General features: G+C 34.3%; 1 protein-coding gene across 1 annotated transcript in view; it reads right to left on the bottom strand.

The window, feature by feature from the left end:
* Positions 1–16051, bottom strand: part of LOC149802771 (uncharacterized) — a 308654-nt gene that overhangs the window by 243251 nt on the left and 49352 nt on the right. Inside the window, exons 18-21 of the mRNA XM_089953831.1 lie at positions 12427–12621; positions 10886–11062; positions 8664–8861; positions 5204–5395 (exon numbers count right to left, since the gene is read on the bottom strand). Of these exons, the coding sequence (XP_089809957.1) occupies positions 5204–5395; positions 8664–8861; positions 10886–11062; positions 12427–12621 (762 nt within the window). The remainder of the gene's footprint in view (positions 1–5203; positions 5396–8663; positions 8862–10885; positions 11063–12426; positions 12622–16051) is intronic.

Below are 16051 nucleotides of genomic sequence, written 5' to 3'. Positions count from 1 at the left end.
CTACCTGTTTGAAATTCTACCTGTCCACCTTGAATATTAGCTTTATTTGTCCTTATCTCTCAGTCTGCATTATGAATGAATTTGAAATATAGTCAAAACAGATGAAAACTAATATGATGTGCAAAAGTTTGAATATTTATGTACATTTATATTGAGCCTATTTTATTTTCATTTTCAGGATAAATTTCTTCATGATTCATGTATTATGCACAATCTTCATATCCACAATAAATCATTTTAACACATGGACTGACCTGCATGTTCTTAAGTCCAGTCTTGTAACAATAACAATCCTATAATACTACAGGATTAGCTTCAATTCTGCTAAACCTTTGCACTTCAGGACAGATTTGGCTTTGCTACAGAGGAAATTCACAAGATGGACAGATGAATTTGGTTTCTATGATGGAGAATGAGTATTTTTATATTTTAGGGATGATTCCTTTCTCTTACTGATATACGAATTACAAATCTCCTCAGTTTTGTAATATTTAGGTGGTTTTCTTTTCATTTGTTTTAAAGAGATCAAATGATCTTCATTGATAATCATTACTGCAATCAGCTGTTCAAGATGTTTTTTTTGTGAGTTGTTTAAATTCTAAGCCTAAAAATGTACCTGTTTCATTATTTTTATGACCATAGATTTGGTAAAAACCACTTTTGTTATAAAAATATGTTTCTTTGCTAATATTTACTACATCAAATTATGGAGAAAGACATTTGCTAGTTCACTAATTTAGCCCCTCACAAGCTGAAAATGATGTTTTTCTCTGGTTTACATTAGCAACAGAAGACCTAAATGTTGACTGTATAACCCTTTACCTCACAGAGCTTAGTGACAAAGTGCAGCACACTATAAATAGAACACATGTTACCTAGCAGACCGCATCCGCATAGGCATGCCTGTGAATTGTTAAGCAATGTAGTGGTGTTACGTTTAACAGCAGTTTTAACCATTTTACGTGTTAGGCAGACATTTATTATATGTGGAAAAATTGAAGAGTAAAGTCCGATTGTTATAGCTGTGTAATTATTTTTCACAGAAGAATATTTTATGTGCTATAAAATCGAGAGAGAACTCGTTCACCGTCATGTCAGTGAGGTCGCGTGACCGACCGTAGCTGCCATTTCCCATACTCGAAATTTACACGTTTTTCGTCTGCGTCTACATCACTAAGTCATCTGAATTTGATAACCAACCGTAGCTGCTATTTCCGATACTCAAAATTTACAAGGTTTTCGTGTGCGTCTATATCACTAAGTCATCTGAATTTGATAATTTATAAAAACTAATTGCTGCCTACATCAATATCAGAGACTTTACCTAATTTATTGAATCTTTCGTGGTTGTTATTCTAATCGTGAAAACTTCGTACGTACTGAATGAAATCCGCGGCTGCCATTTTGGAGAGTGGAGATTACAACCCAGTTACTTTAAATAGCAGATATCGACCAGTGCATGAATAGCGACCACGTGATCTGACGTAATTGTCATTCGCAGAAATGAATGTAGTATGTAATGGGGGGTTTTCCCCGAAGGTGGCGCTACGAAAACTAGCTCAAAATGGCTGATGTTTACCGCAGGCGTCAAAAGGCGCTTCTATGCGAATCTTATAGAGGCGTCAAAAGGCGCTTCCATGCGAATGGAGTAGAGGCGTCCAAAGACGCTTGTATGAGGTAAAGGGTTAACAAGATGGAAGTCACATGAAAGTTGTCTCCCCTTGGACAGAGTATTGGCACCAAGCCCCATAAATCATGAGTTCTTAGAAGATGGTAATGCTCATCCAGGGAGGTAACTGTATGAAGGGCTTAGGAGGGTGTGATCATGTTATGATCAGGTAAATATTACTGAAGAATAAATTTTACAAACAAACATTTGTTTGTTACTTCAAATATGCTACTTGATCATAATACATTAGGGTAACAGGTAAGTGGAGAAGACAACATTCCATTACCCTAAAGTTGTACCTGGCTCTGGTGTCTTAATGTGCAGCTTAGAGTCTCATGTGGGATAATGGCTTCAATGACTAGGGTTACAAATGGTCAAAGCATGCAGTTTGAGACCAATTACAGTAGGAGTAATAATCATCATCCTTCTAGACTCGCACTAATAATCACTGTTGAGATTACAAAAGTATGACTTTTCCCAAATTATTACGAGCAACGATCTGTTTGTAGTATGCACACAAATGAGAACAGAGTAAATACATACTGCACTGCAGATCACGATCTACTCTGTCTGCATGGAAAAATACAAGCAGAAGAGTGTACACCTATACCATTCATAGAATGACATGCAGTATACCGATATAAATACTGTATATTTTTTAAGCTTGACTGAGTCATAGTCTGTTATGGCTACACTTTGTTATACATATGACTATAATTATAAAATTTCTGAGAGACATGATGAGGTATCCTGCTACCTAAACAGGGTGAACTAAGCCCACTGAGATGACAAGTCTCCAATGTAATGCTGGAGAAAATGTTGTCTCTGATTTATATCTAATTGCTTGGAAGATGTCAGGGAATATTTGCACTTGAATGCCATGCCAGTGGTGGCTACTTTATTATTGCAAGAGGCATTCATAATAATATTCATTTAGTCTTTGTTTGCTTCCTTGTAGACTGTAGTAAGCAGATAACTTGATGGATCTTGAATGACGGATCCTAAGCAACAAGATTTTCCCTTCCTTCTTTGAATAGAAAAACAGATTTTATGAGCAAATCATGTTTCTGTCAGATCTAGGATATTAATGAGTTGTCAAATTTAAGGTCTGCATGGCTTTCAGTGTAGAAAGAGAATTTGAAAACATTATGAAATTTGTTTACTGACAGATTTCAATGTAATTAGAAAATGTTAGTACTCTTATAATTTATTCTGTGAAAGTGTAAGCTTTATCCAGTAACCAGCTTGAGAAGGTGACATAGGATATAATTATGGCAACTCCAACCATGTCTCCATCTTTCAAACCCTCTGCATAAACTACAAGAGGATTTGCTGAAATTTTTTTTAACTAGCAAAGATTGACTATTACTTTTGGGACATTTTTTTGATAACCAAACTGGTGATTTTTAGAACATGGAATTTAGCAGCATTTAACACTGATTTATGCTGTTTGTCGTGCTTGCCATTAGCCCCAGCTATTTAGTGGGAGAAATAAAATAGAGAAAGGATAAAACAGATAAGTATAAATACATGGACAAGTGGAAATCAATCTCACACTGCTATCAAGTGATGCAATAGACTTATTAAAGGGTCAAGCGGAAGGAGTATAATCGGAAATTTGAGTCATTTTATTATTGAATTGTTAAATTGTTATTCATTGAATTTCAACCTCTTTTGTATATTTAACCATCTAGCCATTACTATTGCTGACTGGGGTTTCAGAGCTTTACATCTATCTTTTACTAAATTGACTTCCAACCAAATAGAGCCTGGGTGGGACTTCTATAATAGTTTAAATAAAATATTGGGAGCACCCCACCCCAACCATATACTTCATCACACCATCTCTAGCTCCTGAGGAATGAAATTTGGCTTCTAACCATCTGAGCATACAAGGTCTGGCATCTGGGCCTAAAAATTACATGATATGCATTATTGATGAGATAGACGAACTAGAGGATCTTTTGGTAGTACAGTAGCTCCCCTCTTGAACGGCCCCCCAACCAGTGGCCACCCGCTCCTAATGGCCAGAATCTGTAGGCATAGACGAGTTTGTGTTCAAAATTACCCCTCACGAAAGGCCACCCGACTAACGTGACCAGCAGCCAGCATATTAGTGCAATAATATAAAGTTTAGACTGTTACCAACAAAGTTAGTCCTACATGTAAGACCTGATGCTGATATTTATGTTGTGGGCATCAAGCACCTAAACAAAATCAACATGTGTTATGTCTTACATGTAGGACTACAACAAAGTGAGAGATGATGTGATCTGTAACATAATTATAAAGACAGTTTTAAAACTATAATATGGTTATTCATATGATTCTTTTAAAAATGATGACACAGTTTGTTTTACATTTATTTCACAACATGCATGTGATTTCTTAATGAAAATACTAAATGTTTTAGAATTAAACGTACTTGTGACTTTCTTCATATGTATTTACTACTTGCATTTGTCATCCTCTTCTAGAAAGGCCACCCTCATTATAAGGCCACTTCCCTGCTGCGATAGGGGTGGCCTTATAAGAGGGGGACTACTGTATACAGAACGTCCAATTTTATTCAGTTTATATCAAGTGATAGTTCATTCACTTCAACAGAGAAGCTTTCAAAAGCAGGTTCCAGTCTAAATACTCCCAAACAATGTCCAAGACCCTGATGTTTTTTTCTGGTCAAGTATTTGTAGATGAGATTTACAATCTGATCTGTACAAAATTACCCATCATCCAGTTTAGATCTCACTAAAGACTTGTAAAACAAGAGCAAGAGCTTCCAATCTGCACTCAGTTTTGTGTTTGCCCCATACACTGTATGGGTTATGCATTATACTGTATTTCTATCTGTTATCATAAGCTTATTTATGTAGAAAAATACTGGCAACTGTATGTTCTTTCTTCAGGAAGCTCTTTTGATAGATGCTTCAAGTCTGACTAGATGGTCTTTTGTGCTTCTCTGGTCTCTGAATCTTCATTGAAGGTATGACAGCAGTTTGAGGGTCTAAAGATACCAGTGGATTAATCTATCAGTCATTCATTCCATACCTTTTTCAAACACAGCTTATTTGCTGGTACCAGTAATGTCAGGAAAAAAAAGCAGTGATCTACTTGTTGGTCTAATCACTGATGGGATTTGGTGCCAATCCCTCTTTCCAAGGGCAGATAATTCTTACCTCCCTTTAAGCAAGCAAAGGGCTTTAGCACTTACATTGCTGAAACATACCAAATGACATGGTGAATATTATTTTTTTAGCTTAGTAGGGTTGGATTTAAAAGGTAGTGCACACTCCTACCTTTATTATGTACAGTTAAAAAGTCAGGAAAATAAATAGAGTAATTTTTATCACTGAGTAAAATTTAGATTGAGTTGAAACATACCACTGGCCTGTCATGGAATAATCTAGCAAAGCAACAGTTATGGGCTTCTATTATGTTATGCACTAAAAAAAAATACAAATAATTTAAAACGAACCTTTTTAAACAACCCTATAATGCCATGACTGAAAAAAGACAACTTGTGAGGTTTCTTACCAACACACTGTAAACTTCCAAAGTCCCAATACGAGTCATTACCACAACGAACTGTGGGGTCACCAGCACTGCTATTTCCCTGCTGTGTGTACAGGTTACCACATACAAACACAAAGGAATTTCCAAATGTGGTTGACTGTGGAACAATAAAGTTGCTTCCTGCCACCTGTTTAGGACTGCCACAATCAATTACTGCAATAGAGAGAATTTACTGTCTTATATATTACTGACTTTGCTTATGAAAAGTATTTTTAAATACCTGTATTCATTACCTGCATGTACATTGAACAAGCATAAAATGCAAAAACAGCTGTAACACCTGCAGCCATGTGAATATCAGATAATTTTCTTCCTGTATGGTATGAGAAGAAAATATTAGCCCAGTAGTTCAGATATTTCTTTTTTCCATGCCTTACTGAAAAAAATGAGTTAAAAAATGGAATTTAAACACAGATTTTTATCACTTTTATGCTAGCAGCTGTTATTTGTAAGGAACTTAGAAAGTTGTAGCATTGTTGTCTTACCACAAGACAATGAAAATGTAAATGAATTCATCTAATACAATGGCTATTCAATGCAGGGTCTAAATGACTGGATACACCTTCAGACTGATACAATGGCTATTCAATGCAGGGTCTAAATGACTGGATACACCTTCAGACTGATGCAATGGCTATTCAATGCAGGGTCTAAATGACTGGATACACCTTCAGACTGATACAATGGCTATTCAATGCAGGGTCTAAATGACTGGATACACCTTCAGACTGATACAATGGCTATTCAATGCATGGTCTAAATTACTGGATACACCTTCAGACTGATGCACATAGTGTACTGTCCCTCTCCTACTAACAGCATGCATGGAATGATAATTTCAATATATATTGATAACTGCACTTCATATACTGCCTGCTAATTGCTTGAACCAATATACAAAGCCAAACTGGAAAGACTCGCACTCTATCATAAATTAGAATGCAAAGCTCATATTACCTTGGTCAGACTAGGTAGATCACATGGTCTTCAGCACGAGTCTCATGCCAAGGACAGAAATGCAAAATGTGATAGATGAATTACTGCCTTGGTTCAAGGAAAATTAGTTGGATTCATAATAGCTGATCTTTGAAAAGCTTTTGATCTTGTTGATCATGATATTCTTATAAATAAGTTAAACATTTATCAATCTTAATTTATTCAATAACTGCTTGGTTTATATCAAATATAACAGTATGAAAACAGTGTGTCAAAATAAATGGCAGTTTTTCTAAAGAAGAACTAATTACATGTGGATTAACACAGGGATTAATCCTAGGCCCACACCTCTTTCTCAGTTATAAAAATGATCTGCCAATGGAAATAGGCAACTGTATTTCCTCTACCAACTTATATACAGATGATACCATATTATCAGATTTCAAACAGCTAAAATCAGACCAAGACATCTCCCTTCATTTGACTACTTAAGACATATCCCTTATGTAATAAAGATGGCATGGTAGTAAACACTGTGATAAGACTTAAATATTAATAATTAGTACCCCACAAACAAGAGCAAAAACTGGAAAATAACTTGAACCTTAAGTCAAATGAAATTAATCTACTGATGAAAAAATGCTTGGGATGATGGCTGACAACAAGTTGTAATGGAACGAACATATTCAAGTCTTATGTAATAATGTCACTTCATGTTCATGGTTATTTAGCAAGATAATGCCATATCTATCAACCAAACATAGGTTAATATATTACCAAAGCTATATACAACCATACCTACACTACTGAATTCTGGGGAAACACTTTTGACAAAAATATTGGCAAATTATTCTTGAAAAAGAGAGTTTGCCAACTCATCCTAGATGATACTGAAAACATCCCTAATGCAATGAATATATCAAAATGTTTACAGAGGTGAATGAATATGCTTGAGAAAAGCTTGACTTGCACACAAAGTTTCAAACAATATGAACCCACTAATTATCTAAATAAGCTGTTTCATGCTAGAAAACAAACAACACTCCTAATTTATGATCAATTTCAGTTAACCACCTTTCCATTCCAAAACAAATAAACAACTCTTTAAGAAATATTTTCAATATCTGGGGTCACTAATAAAATGAAAAAATTCCCCAAAAGTTAAGAGAAAGTTGTTGTGTTTTGTTTAGTTCCATTTCTCAGTACAAGGCAGGCTATACATGGTGGCCAGTATAACTGTTAAAGGAAGAACCCTTCCTTTACAAACCAAGGAATTAGCAGGTAACATGCTTTGGCAGAAGACTGGGGATAATATCACTTAGGAACTAAATCTAACTTGTGGAAAAGTTAAACACAAATTAAATCAAAAACATCAGTTGCATCAAAGACAGTGTTTGGACAGCAAAACACAAATATTAATACAACAGGTTGTTGGGACTTGCTAAAAAATGGAAACACTAAACTTGATAGTGAATACCAACTATAGATAAAAATGGCAGATTTCACTTTGCAATACGTGGTTTTTTATTTATCTGTAAAAAATTGAAAGTCAAAATAACAGTAGATACAAGTAATATGTAATGAAGATCACCATGAAATGAATAAAAACTGCACACAATATACATATTTCTGGACAGAAAATATTAGCATAAACACACATAAATATTTGAATTGGCAGAATATTTTTGTACTGCAAACATGTAGAGTTTTCAACATTACCCCTAGATTTATCAAAATTAATTCTATGTTGCACTACACCCCTACCCTGCATGAATTAATTTCTTAGTACAAAAAGGGTGTTCAACTTTTAAGCAAGTATATACAGTATGTAGATATACTCTATATGTAGATATTAAGTGGGCCACAAGGAAGATTAGTTTTATGCAACTAAATGTGTCATACTTTTCAAACAAAATCATTATTATTATAATTTATTATTATTATAATTATTATTATTATTATTATTACCTTTTACTATACAAAATCAATGAAGCTAACCTTGGATATCTGTACATTATCTGTACATTATTTAAATGCAATTTATCTGTTTTCTTGTCTGGTTTGGCTTGTATGTATCTGTGAATCTCCTTATGGAAGAAATAAAGAATGAATGAATGAAGTACAGATATATTTCACTATTAAGTGTCACTGTCACAAGACAGAAAGAGGATGGTCATGTGTCCCATTTTCTAGATGAATGCATTGTCTTGTTATTAATTGATCTCAGTAAAATGCTACCATGCTTAATGTTGTACAGTACTTTTATTGCTCCAATGAACAGCATTAAAGTGAAGAACCATTGTATTGGCTAACTGAAAACTATGACTTAGATAGTAAATTTAAATGTTATTTTCTTTACCTTAAACAAGCTACTGCATGCATTAATTTTGTTCAAACAAGTGAGTTAAATACATATCTAATTATTTCCCAAAACTGTGATGACAATTTTCACTGAATCTCAAATTAAATGAATCACTTTTCTTACCTCCACATTCATATTGATTTCCATACAGGGTGTAGTTATCACTATCCCTGTTGTATAGACACTGGCGTGTCTTGTTGAACATGCCTCTTCCTGGCACATTACACTGTAATGTCAGCTGATTTCCATAGTCATACGGCCCTGATGAGTAGACAGCTGGGTTGTTTAGAGTGCCAGGACTATCTGAAGGACATGTTGCTCCTATGCAAAGAAAGCAAAACAAAAAAATAATAACATCATTAAAGATTCATAAAGGATCGATTTTAATTAAAGCAATCATTCAAAATGAATCTTAGTAACTTTTAAAATAAAAAACAAGTAAATGTTAACAGAAAAACAGATGGACTACACCATAACCATAATTAAGTCCAACTTAAAGAGGGGACTATAATAACAGCACCTTTTACTGGCCTGTTTTTTGGCCAAAATTCAGACCCATTCTCCACACCAACAAATTTTCATTTTACCCCAATTTGAGTGTAAAAACTTCTAAATCAATTCTTTAAAAAAATCTATGACCTTTACCATACTGACATCAGGAGAAAAATTACTATAACAGTGTAGCAACTGATCTAAAACATCAAAGTAATTTAGACTACAAAATTATTTAAATATTGAAGGCTCTTTCTTTGTACATGTTTTAGAACTGCCAGTGTGTAAAAAATTATAAGCTTCTTAATTCTACATGTTTATGCATACAAATTTCCAACTGTCAGTGTGAAATTGTTGGTGGTCATATCTGCACCATTTTAATTCAAACCCCAGGGTCCAGTTTTGAAAATAGTAGAATAATCCCTAAGGAAGTGAGCATTGACTTGCATGCTCATCACAATGGTTTCAAGCAGTATAACCCCAATGCATCTACACTGCAAAATCTTCAACATGTAATCTACAGACTAATAACCCACCATCACTGTTCCAACTGGATTTTGACATTTAAGTAAGACAAACTACCCCTGATCAATTATCAGTGTTTAGTTCAAAAGCAGACACATGGGTTGATTTTGATAAAATCTTGCTTAGACAATTGAGTTAATAAAACATAAATAGTTAAATCACTGCTGTTTAAACCTATGATAAATGTTCATGAATGACCATTCAGTTAGTTAAAGGTTAGAATACTTTGCTGCAAAAACTTCATGTATGCAATTGATTCTTATACTATTATAAATTGTATAGTACTGTCTCATGCCTTAGATTCTTTACTCTGTCCCACTGTTTTTTCACACATGCAATTATTTGTAGAACCAGGCTGACTGACTCTATTGGGAAAGATAAGGTCTGTTCATCAATCCAATACATGCACAGGTCACATCATTTTGAATTTTCACAAGTGTTTTCCACAATTTCCTTTTTCAGTTTCAAAATCATCCTTTTGGTTTCCCTATTGGAAATTTAACAATGACGATCTTGGGCTTTGAGGGATTCCAGGTATTCTATGTATAGTTATTATGTCCTTATAGGTAAGGGACATGTCTCTTTTTTCTTGAATATTATCTAACAAGAATGAGTTTTATTCTTACAGTCAGTGACCTTGAGCTTTGACCTCAAATCAGTAGGGTTTTACCTTATCCAGGGTGCAAGCCAGCCATAAATTTTAATAACTTTAAATTGTAGACAATGTGAATCAATGTATGGAAATCATTTTTCTTCTGTCAGTCACAGTGATCTTGAACTTTGACCTTTTGACCCTAAAATTAATAGGGTTACTTCTTAACCCAATTACAAGCTATCCATGGAGTCTTGTAACAATAGATGGCAGAAAACTCAAGTTACTGTGCAGAAACAAAATTGTTAACAGAAGGCTGGCTGGATGAACAATATCATGACATCACATGTTCCACTTGTTGTAGGAGTATAAAAATGAGAAATATTTGTTTTCATCAAAACCCATATTTCTGACATAGACCAGTCAAAATGAAACAAAAAAAACAGAAAAAATCAGTTAGTTATAAACCAATATCCACCTCCATCAATAAACCAAGCCCTCTGGGGTGGATTCAAATTAGAGGACTATTGTGATCATCTACAAACCATCTCTTGCAGACCCAAGTCTGAAGTCACAAGTTTCTATTAAAAAATGTAAGCACAGATGCAGCATGTTGCACTTGTGAAAATGCATGTATAAACATGAAGTCATGGACAGCCACAATAAATTAGTTTCTGTGGTTCTTTTTGCAAAACTACTATTGTAAAATCACTAGACCATAATACAATTTACTTACTTTGACATGTGGGTGGAGATGGAGACCATTGGCCATTTTTGTCACAGCGAAGAGTTGCCCTTCTGGGTATGTAGCCAAGTTTGCATTGGTACTCTATCACATCTCCATAATGATTAAGCTGTCGATTTGTTAGCAAAGTACCATTTGCTATCTCAGGTGGCTTAGGGCAACTGACCCCTGCAAAAATAATTGATTCAAACATTATGCCATGCAGCAAATGGTGGGGGGATTCTTTTTATATTATTCATCCCTTACATGATTTTTCTTTGTTCTGCTGATGAATGAATAATTTAGCATGTGATTTCATTGCTGCAATGGAAAAAAATGATGACGTGAAGATCATTTCACCTACATTTACAGGAATATCCTTGATATTCCTCACCTGGATATCAGGAAAAGAGCTGTACTTGTCCTTGCAAAAGTAGAACTGTTTCATATTTCTTTCTTATGCATATCCACAGATGTCCTACAACAATCTCTGAAAGGACATAGCTGCAGAACTTTAGGTGTAACAAATGGAAAGATGAATGTACTGACAAGTTCAACAGTGTATGCCCCTACCACTGTTGTATACATACACTAAGGTGGAAGTGATATCATATCAATTATTTCTTGTTGCACTGATCACATTATTTTAAAATGTACAGTTAATATTTTAAAATGTACAGTTAATATTTTAAAATTTACAGTTAACATTGATTTCATTAAAGCATGCATCCTGATGAACAATGTTTTTTGGTGAGTTTCTTAGTCTTCCTCATTGAAATATAAGCAGTGTTGCCTCTAGGTTTGTCTTTAAGTGTGTCAAGTGGCATGTAGACCCTCTTCTGGCTAGTTTTATAAAGGCAGGCAAATGTACACATATTAAATGCTACATGAAATACATGTACCCAGAAAAAAAGTAAATCTCCAGTGTGGATAAGCAATGAAAAATATCACAATATTAACAATATAAATTTTCTCAATCCAATTCCAAAAGAAACTTCACCTGATATCCTCAAAAGCTTGGTAAAAGTAGCTTTTGATAAGTTTCAAATTGTTGCTCACTCATGAATTGCAAAGTTAGTATTCCATGAAGCTTCAAGGGTCAGCACTTAACACTGTAGCTGATCATTTATTTTTGGTTTCATCATGAAGAGTAGCATGTTACCAAAGTCATATATCCAAAATACAATGGGGAGTTGTATATACCAGACAATCTAAGGATGATATGGTAAGTTCTGACTTCTTGAACAGGTTCTTCTAAATTGAAGAATTTCCCAAAAGTTAAGATTTTTGAGCATTTTTAAAATATCAATTAATTTTAACAAAAAAACAATGCAATCAAAATCTTTTTTTGTGTTGCTAACTATGTTCATAGGTCAAAGATTATGTGTCAAGCAGTCACAAACAAATCATAGTTATGCCAAAATGCACTCCAGATGCATCCTTGCTACAGCTCCATGTTATGCTTGGACAACCACAACATGCATAACAAAGTGTAATGTGTTTTCAACTGGTGTGGAAGTCCATCAACTTCAGAACCCTGAAATCATACTTACTGACACAGGTGTGGTCTAGATAAAATGTATCTGTGTTCAATGTGCCACTTTCTGAGGTAGGGATGGTGTAGTTGGCAGTCCCGTCTGCAGTAAATAGGGTGTAGCCATCTTTTGGACAGGTGCAGAAATAGCTGCCAGATTGCTCATTACACACCTCATCACAATATCCATTCTTCACATCACATTCCTTGATATCTACAAAAGCATACAAGATAATTCAGGTAAGTAAGAAATGAAACTTTCTGCATTCTACTCAGATACTAGCTAGGTACTGTGACTGATGATTACTATGACTGGACTTGCATAGTTTCTACCTCAGGTAACAATCAAACAACAGTAACAGTACTTTATATTAAAAATCTGAAACTTGTGTAGTTAATTCATATGATTATAACTGAAGGAAGCTGATTAAAAAGCTGAAAAATTCTGGCTCTGTGTCATTTTGTGTGCTACATTTCCATGTTCATAAACTGATTAGGATTCCATAAAGGTTATAAAGGTAATTAAAGCATACAAATACATTAAATTGACTTTTTATTTTCTGTCTGGTAATGTTATACTGCTAAAGACACATTTCAAAATGATAACTGTCCTATACATGTATTATTCTGAGAAACTAAACATTAAAATAGTGCAACCAGGATTGCAAAGGTTTAAGTTGAATGGGATTAACAATTAAAGTCATTTTAACCTTGTGTAAAGTATTGGTAATTGAGGTATTATCAGCAGTTTTTGCTTTAATTACAAATATGTTACCTATCAGACCATAAATATCAGACTCCAAACATTTTTTGTATACACTGTTCTCATTAGTGTTTAAAAATCTTAGTAGTCTTAATCTTGTGTGAAACTGAAAGACTCAGTAAACTAGAACAAAAACTATGGATTTTAACACCAACAATGGTCAATGTTTACCTCACAGAAAAGAAGTATACATCATAGCTAAAGCACATCATAATAAAAGCATGCATGAAAACGAAAGTATAATTGTTATATTAAGCAGTGCTGAACATAGGAACATGGTGGCTAGTGGGATGGTCCAATATGGTATACTTAACAGGATTGTTCCTCTCATAAAGAGAGATTCTGATAGCTCAAGTCATCATCCAGTAGCCAATCATCATTCAGAGAATTGTTGTTGTTGCTGTTTTGAGTTTAACACCAATTTTAACCACATGACAGACTATACAGGGCAGCCAGCAAATCTGGCAAAGGAAAAACCATTACCCACGGGAAGCTATTAGCAAGCTTTCTCACCTTTCTACATTAGCCAAACCCAAGACTCAAAACTACATGGATAAAGGAAAGAAGTCAGTGATCTGTAAAGATGAGGGCCTTATACCACTCAGCTACTCAGGGCCCCTCATGCAGAAAGAATGAACAAGAGTCCCTTGAAGGGCCTGATACTCTAATGGCCAAAAAGAATTACCAGAAATTCAAAACAAGGTCATCTCTTCATTTTAACTTCTGACTGTGTTGAAACCATCTCTTACATTTCTGAGCAATAACAAGATTTTAAAATCTGCTGCTGTAGCCACCATACTGGATGTTAAGATCAGCACCATTTTCATTTTGAAGCAACCAGACATAAAAATTTCCATGAGAACATGACCATCCATTCAGGAGAAGTGTTAACAAGATTTTCAAAATGATCATCATGGTGTCCATACCGAATGTCAGATTGGCATTCACATTTCATGTCTGAACAGCTCTATTTTAATTTAAGAAAAACTGACATTATAATAAGTCTTCTGGTTTCAATATGACTTTTCATTCAGAAAGAGAAGCAATAACAAGATGTGGATGAGGTATACCATCATGGTCATAATGAATATCAGATCAGCCTAGCTTTTATTTAGGAACAACTAGATATCATAAGAAGTCTTTTAGTAAAATCCCAATGCTGATGTACCCATTGATTCAGGAGAAGCTGAGCCATAAAAGATTTTCAAATGTGAAGCCCATATTGGATGTCCAAGCTGCACCAATTTCATTTAGGACGAACTAGACTAGGAGATGAATGCAAGTGTAAAGTTCCTCTAAGTAGTTCAGGGGGAGTAGCAATTAAAACAATGTATGCTAACAGACTGATAGGAGACAGACAACTGGTTATCTCAAAAACTGTTCTGGTATATGACCTGTAGATCTAAAAATGACTTCAGGAAATGGTTGGTAAATTATTTTCTTCCTAACATTTTTATCCTTATATTTTCAGAAAAGCTAAATAATCTCCATGGAACCTGTACCTAGTACCTATTACCATTTGCCCTGAAAATGCAGTCAAATCTGTGGCATAGCAACTATCCAAGGAAACCTTGCAAGTTAAGGGGAGGAGGGAAAAAAGCCCAATGTGGGCCCAAAATTTCCATCGAACATGCAATATTATATTGAGAGGGACTTCAGAATTAAGCTTTACTGGGGAGCCAAAAATTTCTTTCTGCACTACTGCTCAAATCCGGTAAATATTCTCATTATTCTATAAGTCTTATACTGAAATTATCAAATATTGCTATTATACAATCAGTCTTATACTGACATTATCAAATATTGCTATTATACAGTCAGTCTTATACTGAAAGTATCAGATATTGCTATTATACAATCAGTCTTATACTGACATTATCAAATATTGCTATTATACAATCAGTCTTATACTGAAATTATCATATATTGCTATTATACAGTCAGTCTTATACTGAAATTATCAAATATTGCTATTATACAATCAGTCTTATACTGACATTATCAAATATTGCTATTATACAGTCAGTCTTATACTGAAAGTATCAGATATTGCTATTATACAATCAGTCTTATACTGACAAATTATCAGATATTGCTATTATACAATCAGTCTTACATTTTGTGTTAATTTTCCTTTTGTAAAACAAATATGCAGCAACTTCATTATCCTATAGTTGGGTATTTTTAATCCATTAGACTATCAAATATATTACAAATTTGTTTACATTGATTAAAGAATCTGATTTTAAAAGTGTCAGTGTTTAAATTTGTATAAGGTGAAAGTGTTAAAATGGTTTTATTTAATGGAAAAATGTTGTAACAATGCAACAATTTATATTTAGTAAAGACATATGTGACACGGGACTTGCGTCATGTACCAATGTGCGTGTTTGTCATGAGTGAGCGAGGGAGTGAGTGATCGATTGAGGTTCATGATTCCTGTGCATCAGGAGTATTAAAATCACTTCCCCGCCAAACTAAATAAAAAAAGCTTTAGGATTCCTACTCTAGGCTGGAGACAGAAAACACATTGCACAGTGCAAGTTGTGAAGAGTACTGTTCCTTCATGCAAGTGAAAGACAAGGGATTGAGTATAATTTGGAAAATTATATACCCTTCGAGTCTGGTAAGGGATAATTAGCTTTTTAGGTGATAAAATTATAAATGCAGGTGGGTGGGTTGTAAACTGTGTATTGTATTTGTGTCGGTTATATTCTGTATGGTATTTGTCTTGTATTCTAAGTATGCATTTTGTATTGTTTTAAGTTTACCTCATACCATTAATAAATCCCACAATCGACGAGCTAGTCTTACTATTTCTACCCGAAATGAATAAGAAAGATAGCTCACACATATTACAAGCAACATTTAGGTAGTTGGA

Source organism: Sinohyriopsis cumingii, chromosome 3, assembly GCF_028554795.1.
Source record: "Sinohyriopsis cumingii isolate HCF-2022 chromosome 3, ASM2855479v2, whole genome shotgun sequence".
In the NCBI taxonomy this organism is placed as follows: Eukaryota; Metazoa; Mollusca; class Bivalvia; order Unionida; family Unionidae; genus Sinohyriopsis; species Sinohyriopsis cumingii.
This window is presented reverse-complemented; position numbering and strand designations above follow the sequence as displayed.